This window comes from Syzygium oleosum, unplaced genomic scaffold, assembly GCF_021117445.2.
Source record: "Syzygium oleosum isolate NSW1041296 unplaced genomic scaffold, Sole_v2.1 Sole_v2.08, whole genome shotgun sequence".
In the NCBI taxonomy this organism is placed as follows: domain Eukaryota; kingdom Viridiplantae; phylum Streptophyta; class Magnoliopsida; order Myrtales; family Myrtaceae; genus Syzygium; species Syzygium oleosum.
The window spans coordinates 8,050,175-8,068,631 of record NW_026607492.1 but is presented as its reverse complement, the minus strand read 5'-3'; the positions used below and the strand labels follow the sequence as shown (position 1 = coordinate 8,068,631).

At 39.4% G+C, this 18,457-nt stretch overlaps 2 protein-coding genes and 1 non-coding gene across 3 annotated transcripts; 1 reads left to right on the top strand and 2 right to left on the bottom strand.

Annotated features, from left to right (window-relative positions):
• Nucleotides 1-4,344: 4,344 nt before the first annotated feature.
• On the bottom strand, nt 4,345-4,416 carry TRNAW-CCA (transfer RNA tryptophan (anticodon CCA)). Its single transcript has one exon. It is a non-coding gene; the product is annotated as a tRNA-Trp (tRNA).
• Nucleotides 4,417-4,498: 82 nt separating this feature from the next.
• LOC115686248 (reticulon-like protein B13) lies at nt 4,499-5,608 on the bottom strand. Its single transcript, XM_030611476.2, has 4 exons — nt 5,560-5,608; nt 5,244-5,430; nt 4,870-5,081; nt 4,499-4,777 (listed from the first exon to the last, which is right to left on the bottom strand). Exons 1-4 carry the CDS (start codon nt 5,606-5,608, stop codon nt 4,551-4,553), a joined length of 675 nt encoding a protein of 224 aa, XP_030467336.1. The 3' UTR covers nt 4,499-4,550.
• A 6,583-nt stretch (nt 5,609-12,191) lies between these two features.
• Nucleotides 12,192-15,923, top strand: LOC115686829 (L-ascorbate oxidase homolog). The gene is made up of 9 exons (XM_030612246.2): nt 12,192-12,347; nt 12,460-12,614; nt 12,718-12,827; nt 13,328-13,598; nt 14,010-14,106; nt 14,236-14,581; nt 14,660-15,025; nt 15,106-15,184; nt 15,620-15,923. Exons 2-9 carry the CDS (start codon nt 12,471-12,473, stop codon nt 15,821-15,823), a joined length of 1,617 nt encoding a protein of 538 aa, XP_030468106.1. The 5' UTR covers nt 12,192-12,347; nt 12,460-12,470; the 3' UTR covers nt 15,824-15,923.
• Nucleotides 15,924-18,457: the final 2,534 nt, after the last annotated feature.

Below are 18,457 nucleotides of genomic sequence, written 5' to 3'. Positions count from 1 at the left end.
AACTTCCGAATTGTTAATTATCACAACATAGAATAACTAAGATAAGCTATAAGAGCTCCTACGACCGCAAACATGAGTTTGCCCAAGAGGTGGAACATTCATGTGGACACCCTTACATGTAGGCCCGTCAAATGAGTGGATTGAGTCAAAAATGATTCGATCCAAATTGATCTATTTTTATCTATTTTAGCGACCTAAACCCGATTCGACCCGACCTAAACCCGACTTAATCCATATTTACAAAAACACATCCATATCCATACCAAAACATTTAACCTACTTTAAGCTCTTCATAAGAATATGTTACTTGGGTAGGTTTTTTTTATCAAATTTAAAAGATTAACTAAATAAAATTTGTTAGTAAATAAAATAAAAAAACATAAAAAATGTAAAGATTGAACTGTAGATAAATAATTAGAAAAGTATGCTTGCATTGTGATGAAATATACAAGAAATTTCAAAAAAGGTTCTAAAATTATTGCATTTATCCTAATTCAGTCATCAACCTTTTAATTTTACTAATTTAGTTATAAACATTTTAACAATATGCCAATTTAGTCCTTCTAGCCGACTTTGACCATAAATCACTAACGTGGACACTAATTGTCTTATATGGCACGACCGGCGTTAACATGAACAATTTTTATAATTTTTTTTCAAAATTACGATTTTTTTTTATTTTTATTTTTTCTATTATTTTTTTCTTTTTCTTTATATCTTTTCCTTTTTTTTCTTCTAAGCCCAACGAGGACTGGCTAATCCTCGTCGACCACATACGAGGACCGACATCCCTCGCAAGCCTTGGGACCCTCATCCGCACCCAAATCCCTCGCCTAGCGGCTGTCTAGGCAAGGGTCGCAACCCTTGGCCGTTGCCGGTGAGGGCTGCCCTTGCTAGATCTGGGCAAGGGTCGAGACCTGCACCTGCAAGTGCTGAGGGCTTCGTAGCCCTCTCCCAGTGGCTAGTGAGAGTTGCTGGCCCTCACCTGGTGTCAGCAAGGGTCGGCCGACGACCCTCACTAGGCTTCGTAGAAAAAAAAGAGGAAAAGAAAGAAAGAAGGGGAAAAAATAAATTAAAAAAGTTTAAGAAAAGAATAAAAGTTGTCTAAGCGGATGACATCTTTAACTCCACTTGACACATTGGGCATTTTATTTACTACTAGTACTAGAAGGCCAGTGCAAAACTTCTCTATTTTTCAAATGAATTTGAAATGGGTTAGTTCTCAACCACTTAAGAGCTATTAAGTTGTTAGCATTTATTTTTTGGACTCACTTAAGTTTATTTTTAAAACTTAAGGAAATCTATTTACGACATGCACCATTAAATACCGGTTAAAATATGAATTTAGACTAATTTTGCCACCTCTACTTTAATGCGTTGGATATCATTGACGTCTTGTCCTTCCCAGCTTAGGAGATTGCTATTGCCAATGCCCCATTTTACCCTTTGCGCGACACATCAGTTGTCTACCATAGCTTTTTCTAAAACAGAGATATGTTCACTGAATCCGTGTAGAGTTTGAGCATTTGCTAACAATCTTTATATTATTAAAATATTATCTCACATCACTTGATAACGGGTAATATATACTATATATATTCATATGATCTCACTCTGTCTCTCAGCTTAAATTTTTTGATTGGATTAACATAGTATTAGAGAGATGGTGTTTAAATATTATCCTACTTTTGGAATGGACTTTTCTAAAATTAGATTGCATATTTCATTTAGGGATTCGATTACATAGGGCACGGGTGATATTAATTTGTTATATTTGAAGAATCAGACAATTTTTTTGATCATTTATTCAAAAATACAAAAGGGTTAATATCACGAAAAACAACACCGGCACACATGTCACAAATTTACTCAAATTTAATTTTTTAATCACCAAAACCTTAAACTGGTACACTTGTGATAAATTTATCATCCGTTAGTTTCTATTAAATTTAATTAATACCACGAAAAATTACAAACCGGTACACCTGTGACAAACAGAGGGTAAAATCCTAAACTTGGTACATTGTCAATTACTGCGTGTCATCCAACTTAGTAATTTGACGGTAAAATTTAACGAAAACTAACATAAGGTAAATTTGTCACAGGCGTACCAGTTTGGAATTTTTGGTGGTCAAAAAATTAGTTTGGATAAATTTAACACAAATGTATTAGTTTGGGGTTTTTTGTGATATTAACCCAATACAAAAAGAGTGTACTCCTAGAATTTGTGCTTATAAGCGTGTTTGCACGTGAGCACTTGTGTTGCGACTTAAGTATGCATGGCGATCTCGTTTTGCTCAGCCAAGATTTCAGCTGGCCATCCTCGTGTACGGGGAAAAGTATCAAAAGAGTCCTAAACCTATTGCATTGGTACCAATTCAGTCCTAAATCTTTCACATTGGTACCAATTCAGTCCATTCGGTCAATTTAGGCCGAAAATCATTGATGTGGATGCCGGGCGTCCTACGTGGCATGATCGGTGCTGATGTGGATAAATTTTAATAATTTTTTGAATTTATTAAGATTTTTTTCTCTTTTTTTTCTTTTTTTCCTTCCTTCTCCTTGCCTGTGGCTGATTGTCATGGTCGGCGACCGACCACAGGGGAGGGTCGGCAAGGACGGCCCTCTCTGGATTTGGCAAGGGCTGGACCCTCACGGCCTGGGCTAGGGTCTCCCTCGCCGGCTTGGGCGAGGGTCGGACCCTCGCGGCCTAGGCGAGGACAGTCGTCGCCGGATCTAGCGAGGGTCACGACGGCAGCCCTCACCTAGGCCGTGAGGGCGACCCTCCCTTGTGGCCGATCCCCGGCCATAGCGACAGGCCACAAGCCCAAGCAAGGAGCTAGAAAGAAGAAAAAAAAAACGGAAAAAAGGAAAAAAAATCATTGAAAATTCAAAAAAATTATTTAAAAATTCCACATCAGCAATGGCCATGCCACGTTGGACGGCCGGCGTCCACGTCAACGATTTCCGACCTAAATTGGCCAGATGGACTAAATTTGTACCAATGCGAAAAGGTTTATGATTGAATTGGTTCAATTGAAAAGGTTTAGGACTGAATTGGTATCAATGCAATAGGTTAGGATTTTTTTGATACATTTCCCCTCGTGCATGTGATTGCTTGATCATCACATCAAAGCAACAAACATTAATGGGGATATTTCTACCGGATACAATCATTCTAGATTTCATGTTTTGTACTTCACTTTCCATATCAATGAGAAGATTTCTTTGCTTCTCCAAAAGAATAATCTTATGTTATCCATGAGAGATTATGTCAGTGAGGGCAACAAATTAACAGGACAGAGACCCAGTCTAAGGCTTGTAAGATAAAACTTAAGATCAAGAGTTCGATTTTTCAAAAAGCAGATATTAAATCAGGAGAAGGAAAATATACAACAAACAAATATGAACTTATTTTTATGTTGGCAGTTTGAATTTCTTTTTAAAAATAAATTAATACTTATCAAATGAAATAAGCAAATGCAAGAATAAGTAATCACATATTTGTGGGTTTTAAAATCCAGTGGTGTCAAAGCCTTCAGACTGAGAGTGTAAAATATTACTTTTCATTATATATGTATAGTGAGATCTGGCTTGGACCTCACCTTTCGATACTTAAGACATCTTCACTGGCATCTCTCGCACCTCTGTTTCGGACATCTTTAACGACATTGTTTTGCATATCGGATATAGACTAGCTGGTTTATAGGGGTGTGCAAAATAGACCACTCAAACCAGAAATCACCCGGACCGGATCGGCCGGTTTTGTCCAATTCCCAAGAGTGTTGGTCCGGTTTCCGGTTCCTAAAAGTGGAACCGGTGTCCGAGTGGTCCAAGAGAAACTGGACCGGACCAACTACATATATATATATATATATATTTTTAATTATGTATAGTCGGCATGGGGAACACAATTCGTCATGGCATTGGCTCAAATTGAACGCTTATTTTTGTGATTATGTGTAGTTATATGGTATCAAGTAGTAGGATAAAAAAAAGTGACCGGTTCCATTGGACCGGACTGGAACCGGACTGGAAATCGATCAGATCTGCAATCCCAGCAAACTTTGTGTCTATATCCGGAAAGCATTGGAGTTTAAAGTTTACTTAAGTAAAGGGATTCAATACTCTCTCAAACGCATCCAACCCCATATCTCAGCGCATTTCTCCTCGTGGTAAACTTTGAGAGCCAAGAAAACCCAGAACTTTATATAGACTTCATGACTTACATAAATATTCTCTATTGAAAAAGATATTTTATTACTGATGCTACAGCATAACAAACAATAAAAGTTTCATCTTGCTGCGATCGCAGGAAAAAAAAAAGGAAAACAAAGCGGGAATTGAACCCGACGTGAATCGAACACGCAACCTTCTGATCTGGAGTCAGACGCGCTACCATTGCGCCACGGATCCACTTAGTTGTAACTCATCACACTTTACATTATTTCATCCTAAAAGAAAGTGATTTACGGCCTTCCCTTCTAAATCGCCCAACACGATCCCTGTAGCACATTTGGTTCAACGAGCCATGATCTGAATCTGCTTTGCTAAAAGCGTCCCCCTTTTTCTTTTCTAACTCTAGTTGTACTCTGCTCAGTCTTCTTCTCTTCCGTCTCCTGTTTCGCATGAAACTTGCTCTTCATTTTCCTGATAACCTTCTCGTCCACCCTTTCGTAGAGCCTCCTCGACCCTGTCTTCATCTTTTCTCCGAGCTGCGTCACTTTATCCTCGTGCCTCACGTACAGAGCAGGTACTGTCATGCCCAAAACTACAGCTGCAAGCAAAGAAAAAAAGGAAGGAACGTTCATTACAGGCATCGTTTAGGGTATTGGAACAGAATCAAAAAGATGTTGATCGATCGGTTACCTAAATAGACAAGAGTCAGCAAGTCGAAGCAGCCTCCAATCTTGGAGAGCACCCACAAGCCAGCCACCACACCAGCAAACGTGAACCAGTCTCTCTCGGCACCAACCCGGAACATCCACCTAATGCCTTCTTCGGGCCACGCTCGGGCCGCGTTCGCCATCTCCATCGCCGTTCGCTGCGAGATCTCCATCCTTGGCAACTCCGGTTCCTCTCTGCAAAGTCACCAGGATTGATATGATTCGTTTCCCCCTTTTTCTTTTTCAAGTGTAATCTTCCAATACAAGAAAGATTCTTATAATGGGTTAAGAGTTTTTGTAGTCAACTCGAAGAATTTTGAGTTCTTGAATGATGAGGAAGGAGGTTTCATTAATTACTTTCCGAGAAGCCTCAAGGTGGTGCCCCACAGGAAGAGGGAGGTGACGATGAAGATGGATGCCCAGGAAGAGAGAGTGATGAAGTTGAACTGATAAACCTCCATGACTGCCCAAGTGGCAGTTGCCATGACCAACACCATCAAGCTCAGCTTCTTCCTCCTCCATAGGAACGTGTCCCTCACAACATCTGCAACATATAAATGGGAATCACAGAGAGAGAGAGAGAGAGAGAGAGAGAGAGAGAGAGAGAGAGAGAGAGAGAGAGAGAGAGAGAGAGAGAGAGAGACGTTGTCAATTAAAATACAGAAAACGTCACCTGAAGTGGACGGGCTTGGAGTTGGTGAATATTCAGGAGAATCAGACATCGGAGAAAAAACTGCCAGTGAAGCTCGAGGCTCAAGAAGATGTTCTTTCGGTTCGACCCTATGGGCGTTTTGCGATGTCTTTGGGATTTGAAGAGGTTGGGCAGTGATGAGTATAATAGATGGGTTGGACCGAGGGTCAACGCGTGTGAGGGGGTTGAAGGAAACGTGGAGTCCATGCATCCCTCCTCGCAGATAACTCATCAAGAAGGCACCTGTCGCGTGCGGCTTCTGTACACAAAGTGACGTTCTTCACTTAGTTTTTGTGTTCCTTATTGAACTCTTCTTACGTTCATTGAAACTCTATGAATCTCCCAAGTGACCATTACGTTCTTTTATGACAAATGTACTTTGTATTGGCATGAGCATCTCATGCATTATTGGAGTTTTTGTGGAGTACGGAGTTTATATATTTAAACTATTTACCTGAATAGACTTCTGTAAAAATTATTTACCAATTTTAGACTTGCACGTCATATACATACGACCTCTTGTAAACATGATTTTGTCAGTAATCCAAGTAGAGTTTCCCTACAGTCTCTATATCAACTAAAAGTCATTAAAAGCTCAAGAAAAGAAAAAAGATAAACACACTTTGTTTAAACGGCTATTGTATATTTGCAATTTTTTTTTTTGGTCGGAGTATCTTTGCAATTGACCGTATGCGTAATGTGATAAATGTGAGTGATATCCAGGTTGTAACCTATCCATGAGAGGATTTCCTCTAATCAGGAATAAAGAAAACATGAGACAAAAACTTAACAACGAGAAACTAGTTATGTCTAGATGGTTGCTGCAATCTCATACTCATTGGTTCCAATGAGAAAGATTTAATGAGTGGATTCTCATCTCAAGCAATCACATTTCACATTAGTTTTCTCTTTTAGTTGTTTGGATGACTAAATTTTTTAGTTCAACAGCTAAGATGTGTTCTCTCCGCTTTTTATCGATTTTCTTTTTGTCTCTTTTAGGTCTTCTTCCCCATGGCATTTGGTAGAGTATCTCAAATATCTTGATTATGGAATCTCAATAAGTTTTATATTTTCGTAATCTCCATCCATCTACTTGATTAAGCTTGTATGTTGGATACTTTAACATGGTATGCAGTCAGGTTTCGTCCCAAATTTATTTCGTGTATGAGGCCACTAGTTTTTCGATTCCACATTTGCTCTTTCTTCGATTTATAGGGATAGTTATAAAAAAAGTCATAAACCTATTGCACTTTTATCAATCCAGTCCTAAACTTTTTAATTGTGCTAATTTAGTCCATTAGGCTAAGTTTTGCTGGAAATCGCTGACGTGGACGCTGGTCGTTCTACTTGGCATGGCCAGCACTGATGTTGACAAATTTTTTTTGATGTTTTTCAAATTTTTTATTTTTCCTTTTCTTCTCTTTTCCTTCATTTCTTTTTTTTTTCTTACTATGGCTGGTGGGGCAAGGGTCACAAAGCCCTTGCCAGCAGTTGGGGAGGGTCGTGGCAGGCAAGGGCTTCGCGGCCCTTGATCAGACCATCGCAGCTGCGGGCAAGGGCTGGTGAGGGCTTGACGACCTTAGTCTGCTAGAGTAGTAAGAGAAACACAAAGCAAAGAAAATTAAAGAAAAGAAAGGAAAAAGAATATAACTAATAGATAGTTAAATTCAAAAAAATATTAAGATATTATTAAAAATTATCCACGTTAGCGCCATAGGATGGCTAGCATTTACGTCACTGATTTCAGGCCAAAATTGGCCAAATTGACTCAATTGGCAAAACATGAAAAGATTTATGACTCAATTGGTATAACTAAAAGATTTATGATTGAATTGATAAAAATGCCATAGACTTAGGATTTTAGAGGCAATTTTCCCAACATGTAATCCCCTATAACCAGTAGACTTAGGCTGCATTTGATTGTCCAAATTCGGATTGGGATAGGACATGATAAGGTAGGATTAAAAATCCTTTGAATATCCTCCGAATTATAAAAAATCCCATCATATATTTGGTGCAATCCAAGATAGGATTAAAAATATTTGAAAATCGTATTTGCCCAGCACAATCTCTCGATCTTACCTCTTGAGCTTCCTCACCAGCTCGTCAAACCCACTCTCTTCAACTCACTCCGATTTGTCTCCTTCATTGCCGGCTTTGCCATCTCCACCTCTAGGCTGTACTCCTTGCTCAACTTCACTGCGTTAGAGGCAATTTAGACTCTAGTGAAGACAAGCCTCAAGTCGCCAAGGGCAACATGGAGCGACCAAGGGAGGTTCCAGGCGTGACCGATATGGTAGACGAGGTAGCAACAGACAATGTAGAGGTGAAGGGCGATGATGGGGCGGTGGATGTTGCACATGAAGCTCGGACGCCACTTGATGTTGGAGCCGAGGGTAATGAGGGGCACCAAAAATCTCGAAATTCTTGATTATTGATCTGTAATTTACCTACGCTGAATATCCTAGATTTGGTTTTAATGGACGGGATTACAGACCGGTACAAGATCGTTTTGGCAAGTTGGGGTCTATAGATAATGCAATTATGATGTGGTTATTCCTTGTTGGAGACAAAAAGTCACCATTGTTGCACCTATGGTGATGAACTCCATTTCTTTGCCATAGATGACAGCAACGATTTGGTGTTGTAATCTGTGGCGACCAATCTTTTTTCATCGCCAGAGCTAATAGAGATGATATTATTTTTGTCACGTTTTATTGGCGGACACGCTTTGTGCATGACGATTGGCAATGACTTCTCCTTTTCACCTTAGTCGCTGGAACAAGAACGGCCGGCACATATGTGGTGTTGTGGTAGAGCTCACTCAACGGTCCTATGTCAATTGCACAGTGAAGTTTGGACTTAATTGGGATAATCAGATTTGAGTGTTGTTGTTGCTCTTTATTGTGATACTTAAAACGCAACTAAACCGTTATAAGTAGAAACGAAATAGTTGAAATTGACAAATGGTTTAAAAGCTTTTGGAAGTGATATGTGAGCAAAAGTTAAGGCATTGTGTAAAACAAAAGAGAGCCAATTTATGGAGGCCAAAAAAATGAAACTTTGGCCCCAATGGCCGGCCAATATAAGGCCCAATGATCGGCCGTTTGGGCTGGCTTGGGTCACTGATCCTCTGACTGAGTTATTTTATCCACGGCCACAAAAATTCATAAATGTTGGTTTATTATGGCCTATGGGCCAGACCAGGCCCAAGGCCTAAAAACAAGGCACGGCCCATCACCCCATGCCCGGTACACTCATGTACATTTTTGGTTTCTATGTTTCATTGTTTCAATGCTTATGATCCTTTTGAGTAGAATGCACCCTCTTGATTGTATGGCAAATATATCGTATGGTCACACTCCATCTTTTACGGATTTACTTGTCTTGATGGATAAAAAGGAGGGGAGGAGCGACTAACACAACTATCCCCTTTAGACATTATCTATAAGGATTTTACATATTTAATGAAATGTTTAATTTGAGTTATAACTACTTAGCCCTCCCGCAAATAAACGAACATGCCACCGTAGCCCCCCAATTGCATTAGAAATTAGGAAATCTCCTCACATGGGGTAATGAATGTTCGAGGCACAAGATGACAAGAAGTTCGCTCATGACACGACATAAAACTTGTAAACTCATAAATGATAGTGCTCTCTCCTTACCATTATTTCTACTTTTATAATGACGGAAGTATGAAGTCTCTTTTCCGAAGGTGCAATGCTCCTTTTTACTCCACGAACACAACACTTTTTCCTCGAACCAACTGATAGACAATTTCGTACATTCACTGGCGGAGATTAAGGTCACCGATCACCGTGCAAAAACATTACTCCCTTTGTGATAATGACATTCGACTTTATTTTATCCGATTCACCGAACACTTCACGTGAATGGCAATGATTAGCTGTCTCTCTCTCTTTCGCTCAATCACGGATCATCGCCACTCATTCACACTCCACAGAAGTCAACCTTGATCTCCCAAGTTTAAGGCAACGAAATGCGTGGGGCGGAAGCGAAAAACCAATGAAACATGGCAAATCTTGAGCTGTCCAACAGTTGTACGAAGCCTCAAATGTCAACTTGGTTCTGCGTAGAACGCACAGGGGAGGAAGATCTTCGGGGTTGCACCATGACGAAGTTCATGGGATGACAATTCGAGATGTTATATCCACCTCAAATTGCCGATGATGTTGACTTTCCTAGGGATATATACTTAGTTATTCGAATTTTGAAATTTGGGAGTGCTCCTTTTTATTGGTTGCATGTTCCCTTGAGATCAGGTTGCATGAGGCCAAGTGGATCTTTCCCAAATATGATATTCTCCTAAATCAGGTTAAGTTTATCTCCTTTTAGTTTGTTCAAAGCTAGGCCTTCAAATTGGACTTACGAGAAATTATTTCTTAATGACCCGACCGAATTACTCGGTCACCGAGGGGGTACACACAATAGGAATCGAATCTAAGACCTTACATTTCATGAAGCACCACGTCTTGCTTGCGTTGCTGTCTCATCAACTCCTTGTAGACGAAAATGATCGAGAGAACGAAGGAGGATCGCTTCAAAACTTTGATATACAAACACAAATATCCGAGTTAATTATGATCAAGCAATACAAATAAATGAAATCTTAGGGTGTGGCAATTCATCGATTTATCTATCACAAAGATACGCTTGCAAAAGATAAAACAGTTATTTAGTTTCGTAAATAGGGTCATGCTTTTTCCACTCCTACTATGGCTAAAATACTCCCTCTTATAATGTTTTGACAATATTAACATTTGTGGGTCTCACTTTTTTTAAACATTCTTCAACTGCTTCTCTTCTTTCTCTTTTCTGGCAGAGCCACTTTCCTTCTTCTCATTTTTTTCTCTCTGTGCTCTCTCTTTCTAAAACATCCCTCTCATGTCAATAATTTGTGTTGAAGCCTAGATTTGCAGAAGCCTCCTCTTCACCCGACTAGTCCTCTTCCATCTCATGTCAAATATGAATTATCTCATTTCGAATCAAACTTTTCGATTGATCAATCACTAAGACAAGAAAAAACACCATGAAAGATTCAAATCCAAGAGCTGAAGCCCTCGCCCAAAAACTCATCAAGCTCATAAGCAATCTCTGCTTCTTCGTCTTTGTCTTCTTGGTCCTAATTGTCACTGCTATCACCGATTCGCCGTTCCCTACCAGCCTCCAAATACATGGCTCAAATCTCCCCCCTCTCACTAAGTTGTTTACGCAAACCAAAAATGCAATCGGCGAGGATTTGCCCCTCCTCACCCTTGCGGTCTCTCCTACTTCCACGCCGATCTTAATTACCAAGCTGCCGTCGTTAGTGATTGAGAGGACTGGAGGGGTAATTGCGAACTCAACTCTTAAATCCGAGCCCTTATGCAATGAGGTGACCCTATTGCCTGTCAATTGTTCGAATCCCTATGTTCTGATAGACCGAAAGTTCAATGCGGGAGCTAGGCTATACTCCGGTCAACGATTGAAAAACCGATAAGTGCGATGTGGTCTGGACGACAAGTGACAAATAAGTTCACAAAAGAGATTTTTTTTTTTTACATATACCACCAATGCTTGAACCATAACCAAATTTAAGAACTTACGGAGAGAAATAACAAAGGAAGAAAATGGAGAGAAGTAACAAAAGAGGAAAATGGGACCCACAAGAAAAAGAAAAGAAGAAAACGAACGAGACACCATAACAAAACAAAAAAGGATTTTTAAAAAAGATGAGACCCACAAGGATTAATATTGTCAAAATACTGTAATATGAAGTGTTTTAACTATAATGGGAGTGGAAAAAGCGCGGCCCCGTAAATAATGTAGATGAGACGTGAATATGATAAATTTTCTTTCTTCCATATGAATCATCATTGTCCACGAGGATGAAAGAACTAACACAAAATTTGCATTAAGTTGCTGTACATTATATTCTTTATCCATTAAAAATCTTATTCTTAAGAATTTAAAACCAAAATGTTATCTTCTTTGTGCGTTTCTTCTACTTTATAAATATAACATGAGGAAAAAAAATTAAATTTCTCTCATGGGATTGTCCCGAAAGTTATACTTTAAAAAGATCAAATTTTGATTTAGTCTTTTGCTTCAAATCAGCTGAAACCTAACAGGAGATCACTTTCAGATCAGAGAATCAAAAGAATCTGCATAGTAATCGTAGAAGATGAAGGGTCTCGAAGAATGATGAATCGCTCCAGCAGGAAAAAAAAGAGGGAGAAAAGAAAAGACAGACAACCACATTAGCCAAAGCAAAACATTCAAGAAAGAATCCAATGGTGGGTGGTTAAGCAAGAATAAGAGGCGAGATTGACGGGTGGGATCATCGGATGCGACAGTAAAACAGTGAGGGAAAAAGACAAGCTCGAAACTTCACTCATGATTGAAAATGATGACAATTTGCATCTGCCTCCTTTTCATTATCGTTCTTTTTTCTTTTGGACCGACCCTGGTTTTGATTTTGGTCATTTATGTGATTTTAATATGATCATGCGTAAGCGCGTCAAGTATCATGCGCGGTTTCCCCTCAATCTGTGAGTCACTGACGGAGCAATTTAAGGGTCTTGGCATACTTTTTTGCCGAAATTCCCAGTTGGTCAAAAGTAAGGAATAAAGAAAGCAAACTTGAATCATTATCCAGTGCAGTTCTTTTCCCTCTCGTTGTTCTTTATTTAAAGCCTCTCAGCAAAGCAACCGTGACTTGCAACAAGCTGAGCCAAAACCCAACGTGCCGGAGGCCCAAAATCCTGGTGCATTGCCATTCTCTCTCTGTTTTGGGGTTCTTCATTCTTGCGTGTTGAGATTTCTTGTTCATTGCGATGAAATTAACGTACGAACAACAATGTGGGTCGTCTTTTGCAGATTGGATAGACATGGCAACAGAAGGCGTGATCAGCTTGATCTTGGTCTGTTTGGCTATCTTCAGTGCTTCTGTGGTGGTTGCTGATGACCCATATAGGTTCTACACATGGACTGTGACTTATGGTACAGTTGCTCCTCTGGGTGTTCCTCAACAGGTTGGTGGGGGGGATGTTGCTGCATCTTTAATATGAATTGTCTCTTGTTCAGTTCTCTCTAATGACTATTGTTTTGGTCTTATGCATTTTTTTTGTTGTGAAGGTCATACTTATAAACGGGCAGTTTCCAGGGCCAAAGCTCGAAGTGGTGACCAATGACAACCTAGTCCTCAACTTAATCAACAAGCTTGACCAACCCTTTCTTTTAACATGGTTAGAACTGAAGTTTACAGCGAAGAAATTACTTTTGGGATTCTTGCTGCATGTTGCTGCATTATTTATTAACTTGGAAGTTCAGAAAAAAAAATGTCCATTTTTGTTTGCAATTTCCACTCTTATTTCTGTTTTGGAATTGTTTTGTTCATTTGCATGGCTAAGTGACATTCCCACAGATTTTCGACCCGGTCAGTTACTGGAAAGATAATTAATTAATTCTTGAGAAACATCAAATTATCTCAATGCTTGCCCAAGAGATTGAGCTTGACCAAAGAAAAGTCATGACTAACTGATTTACGGGACATGCCCTAAGAAACATACTAGTTGCTTAGTAGCACATTGATATTTCACTTTAGAAAGAAAGACATTGTAGATGTGGACATGCTCTGCTTAATTTGTCATCAACTCACGAACTGAAAGATGTTACTGCAATATCATCTTTCATAGTCAGCACTGTACTGACCACTAACCTGTAGTTTTTTTATCGTCGGTATCAGGAATGGGATCAAACAGAGGAAGAACTCGTGGCAGGATGGAGTGCTGGGCACAAACTGTGCGATCCCTCCAAACTCGAACTACACATACAGGTTCCAAGCCAAGGATCAGATCGGGACTTTCACATATTTTCCTTCGACATTGTTTCACAAAGCTGCCGGAGGGTTCGGGGCGCTCAATGTCTACGAAAGGCCTCAGATTCCTATTCCTTTCCCGACCCCTGCCGGGGATTTCACTTTACTTGTTGGGGACTGGTACAAGACTGGCCACAAGGTAACAGATATATTCTTGTTCTGTTGCAAAAATGATTTGGTTTATCTCAGATGTGCCGTGTAAAAGTACTTGAATTGGCCTTTGTTTTAGTTGTATTATTAGATACATCATATTTCTAGTTCTAATACAAGTAAGGTCGACCATTTATTGTACATTTGCAAGATACAAGTTATGCTCAATATTCCTTGAACACATATCGGAAATAAGCGAAATTGTGCAATCTAATAGTGTAATTTGTATTCAAATGCAAATCTGTCATGGACTTCTAGTATTGCCGATCTGCTCCAACAGTGAATGCCATCCTACTGCTGGGTGTTTCTAAACATCTCTTTGCCGCATTTCACACCCGGTTCTAAAACATTATATGCTCTATTTTGCACCATTCATTTTTATGCTTCATGACTATTGCAGATCCTACAGCAGTCTCTCGACTCGGGAAAATCTCTTCCCTTTCCTGATGGTATCCTCATTAATGGACAAGCTCATACAACCTTCAGCGGTGACCAAGGTCACTCACTATCTGAACTTATGTGCAATTAAAGCCACTTTCTATTTTTCAAAACCATGGAATGTTTGCTGCATGCTGCTTTTACCATGGTCGATCCTCATGAGTTAAATTGTCTTTTGTGTCCTCCAGGTAAAACATTTATGTTCAGGATTTCGAATGTGGGATTGTCAACCTCCTTGAACTTCAGAATTCAGGGCCATATGTTGGAGCTAGTTGAGGTTGAAGGATCTCACACCATCCAGAACACATACGATTCTATCGACGTTCATGTGGGCCAATCTGTGGCTGTCTTAGTGACCTTAAATCAGCCTCCAAAGGACTACTACATCGTTGCATCCACGCGGTTCACCAAGACGGTTCTCAATGCAACTGCAGTGCTACACTACACCAACTCACTTACCCCAGTTTCAGGGCCACTACCAGCTGGTCCAACTTACCAAATACATTGGTCCATGAAGCAAGCAAGAACAATTAGGTACTATATTGGCTATGAAAATTTGGTCTAATCATCATCCTCGAAGCTGATATAATTTGAAATGTTCTTTCCTTGAAGGTGGAATTTGACAGCAAGTGCAGCAAGGCCGAACCCCCAAGGATCGTACCATTATGGAAAAATTGCAATCTCAAGGACAATAGTCTTGGCCAATTCAGCACCTTTGATAAATGGCAAACTGCGCTATGCGGTTAATGGTGTCTCCTACATTAATGCTGATACACCCTTAAAGCTCGCTGATTATTTCAATATCGATGGAGTGTTCAGCACAAATTCCCTCCAAAGCATTCCTTCAGGCAGCTCTGCAAATATTGCCACTTCAGTCATGCCAGCTTCGCTTCATGAATTTATTGAGATTGTTTTCCAAAACAACGAGAACACAGTTCAGTCTTGGCATCTTGACGGTTACGATTTCTGGGTTGTCGGGTAACTCTCTTGTCTTTCGTTGAGATTTTTCCCTTTAAGAGTTTAGTTGGTTGCTAATGCTAGGCATGTGGAACGTACAGCTACGGATTCGGGCAGTGGACCCCGGCCAGTCGGAAAATCTACAATCTGGTCGATGCCCCGACAAGGCACACTGCTCAGGTCAAGTAAAATAACACCTAAGATTTATTATTCTTCCAATGAATTCCATTCATAATACCTCTATTCTGCTCTGAAAAGATCGACAAACAGCAGTTCCGACCCATAGTATAAATAAGGTTAACCCACATTTCGTTGGAGTAGGAAATCAAACACTCAACTACCACATATAGGTAGAGAGTGCACGCGCACATTGTATAGAGCACATGAACAATAGTGATAAAAACATTAAATTCACACGAAAAACGTTTTTAGCCACACTGATACATTGAGAATTTTGTCAAAAACTCGTACAACAATTGACGGGGAAACTGAAGACCGCTATCACCAGAATAGAATAGTGCTTCAATCATCAACATTAGCCAAAGTTTTGACGGCGGGGCATGAATGAAGAACCTAATATTTTCCCTTCATTTGGCATACTTGTTTTTAATGCAGGCGTATCCGAGGTCATGGACGAGTATACTAGTGTCCTTGGACAACCAAGGGATGTGGAACTTGCGGTCGGCGGCATGGGAAAGGCAGTACCTCGGACAGCAGTTCTATCTGAGGGTTTGGACCCCGGTCCGCAGCCTAGCTAATGAGTACGACATTCCTTCTAATGCCCTACTCTGCGGCAAAGCCGTCGGACATCATCCTTAAAAAGATTGGGTATTCCTTTCCAGATTATTAACTCAGTCACGAGAGTTTGACTGTTAAAGACAGAGATAATAGAATGTGAATCAAAAGTGAATTTTATGGATGGTTTTACCTTGTATGTTCAACTTTATATATGAATATATATTCTTTTCACAAGTAATGTCTCGGGAAAAACAAGCGATCGAATTATAATATAAATAGAACAAGAAAATAAATAGGACACCGGATTTATGTTGCTTAGTCTATGGGACCTACTCCACGGAAAGAGTTGCACAGGATTCTACTGCTGACCAATCGATACAACAGCCATTACAATCACACTCAAGTCACTCAAACACTCTCAGTATTGCCCAGCCCTCAATTATACTCAATAACTTATACGGTGTTTAGCCCTCACAATTTTCACGAAATAATCTCTCGATCTTACAAATAAATTACACAAAATCTTAACACTACTTCAAATACTCGGAGATGCAATTCACGAGTATGTTGCACAATTGATTGTCAAGGCTTGGAAGCCTCATGAGTGTAATTCACAAAAAAAGTCTCCTTTTGGATGCATAGCATGAATAAGATCCACTTCTTATATAAAATACGATTTAGATCCAAAATAGGAAATTCAATCAAAAATTTACTTGGATTGGGTTTCGTTTACAGATTTAAACTCCAGATATATTTTAAGATTATGTGTGCTAATTTAGCATAGCAACTTCAGTTCCTTTATCAAAGAGAGTTAGAATAACGGCAAAAAAAGTTCATATTGGACCTTTTTCTTTATTCATTTCAGTGACGATAAGAAGTGATAAAGAAGAGAACTAAGACTGATCCATGAAATAATGAGAAGGAAGTGTAAAGTTCATTGTGGAAGACACGATGCCCCACCAAAAATGATTAAGTATTGGCTATAAACAGTTAGAATAAATACATAAAAAGCCAAAATCAACAAGATGCACCTATGATCTTTAAATGAGAAATTAAGAAGATTATGCCGTTTAATTGCGTAATTAGTGTCAATGTGCTCGGTGGCTTTGAGGGCAAGAGTGAGGATCTTCCTGATTGTCGCGTGGGATTTGCGATTTAAATTCGGATTGATTCTAAAAATTCTATGTAAGGAGTCGCCACTACCCTAATGAGGTAGGCTAGAAACCAAATGAAGTATGGGAAAATACCTCACTTTGTACGCAACCAGAGATGTAGGGATTGTGACTAAATTATACTAGTTGTCTAACAAGTGCCATTTCGGTAGATAAACTTGACTATCTACTAACCAAAGTGCCAAGGTAGATAATCGAAGATCTTAAGGTCAGTCCTAACCAATTTAAAGATAAAAATAACAATAAATGTATTAAAAGTGCACAATCGGATAAAATCAAATGAAAGAGCGCAAACAGCGACCAACATCGTCTCTTAAAAGAAAGCATCCAAAAGTCCTATTATAAAGCCCTAAGAGCTTGTTCAATTTGAGTATAATTTTTATAAAAGATTTTAGCATCTTTTAAAAGAAAACTACTTAAAATCTAGTTTCTAAGCTTTTTCCTAAAATAAAAAAAAAGTTTTTCGGAATTTTTTTAATTTTTATATTAAAATAAGAATAGAATATTATAATACACTGACCTGGGACGAATCTCCACATCTGATCCGGGTTGGGACTAACCCAAGCCCGAAGGCCCGAGTCCTTGCCTGGATTGGGCTCAGCGAGTGACCCCAGCCCGTTGACACTCCCCAACCCAAAAACAAAATAAATAAAAACTAAGCCCAGCCTGCAAACTAAACTAAACCCAAGCCTTCTGACCGAAAAAAAAAAAAAACCTAACCCTAGTGTTGACACCTAAATTTTGGACTCACCATTTAGAAATAATTCCATAAAAATTATGGATTAATCTTTAACCCTTAAACAAAAAAAACATATATAATTAGATTGCATAGCATATAGTTTTTAGGAACATTTATTATATAGTTTAATTGCATTTTGCATATTAATTAGATCAGCAGTGGATGGTTCTAGGTGGATGGTCTTGAACTTAATGAATTGGATTGAGCCCATGAAGCAGCGAAATTAGGCCCTACCCATTGCATTGGCCAAAATTCATAGAGAGAGTGAGGGACGATTCTTTTGGAAAGGCAAGAAAGGATTGTCAGTGAGTACTTAACGTGAGAAAAAAATATTTGAGCTAAATAGGAGAACGATCTGATTCGGTATGGTCGAATTTTGATCATGGAATATATTGTCTAGAACTACAAGCTGGATGTTCGACATTGGAAAGTGTATCAGCATGTTCTGGACATATATTCCAATGAAAAGAATGCGGGGGCAATAAATATTAAAATCAAGAGGAAGGAGACAATCCGTGAGGATTCATAACAGTACAAAAGTATGGGTAATAATGGTGTGCAAAACGGATATCCTAAATCGGGAACCGCCTGGACTGGACCGAACCGGCTGATTGATCCGGTTTCCCGGAGTGTCGATCCGATTCCCGGTTCCTAAAAGTGGAACCGGTGTCCGGGTGATCCAGTTCTCTGTTCCAATGGGGAACCGGACCGAACCGGACCGATCAAACTAGACCGACTATGCATACTTTTTTTTTTCAAAAAAAATTAATAAAATGTGAATTAAACTTTAAGTGAACTTCATTG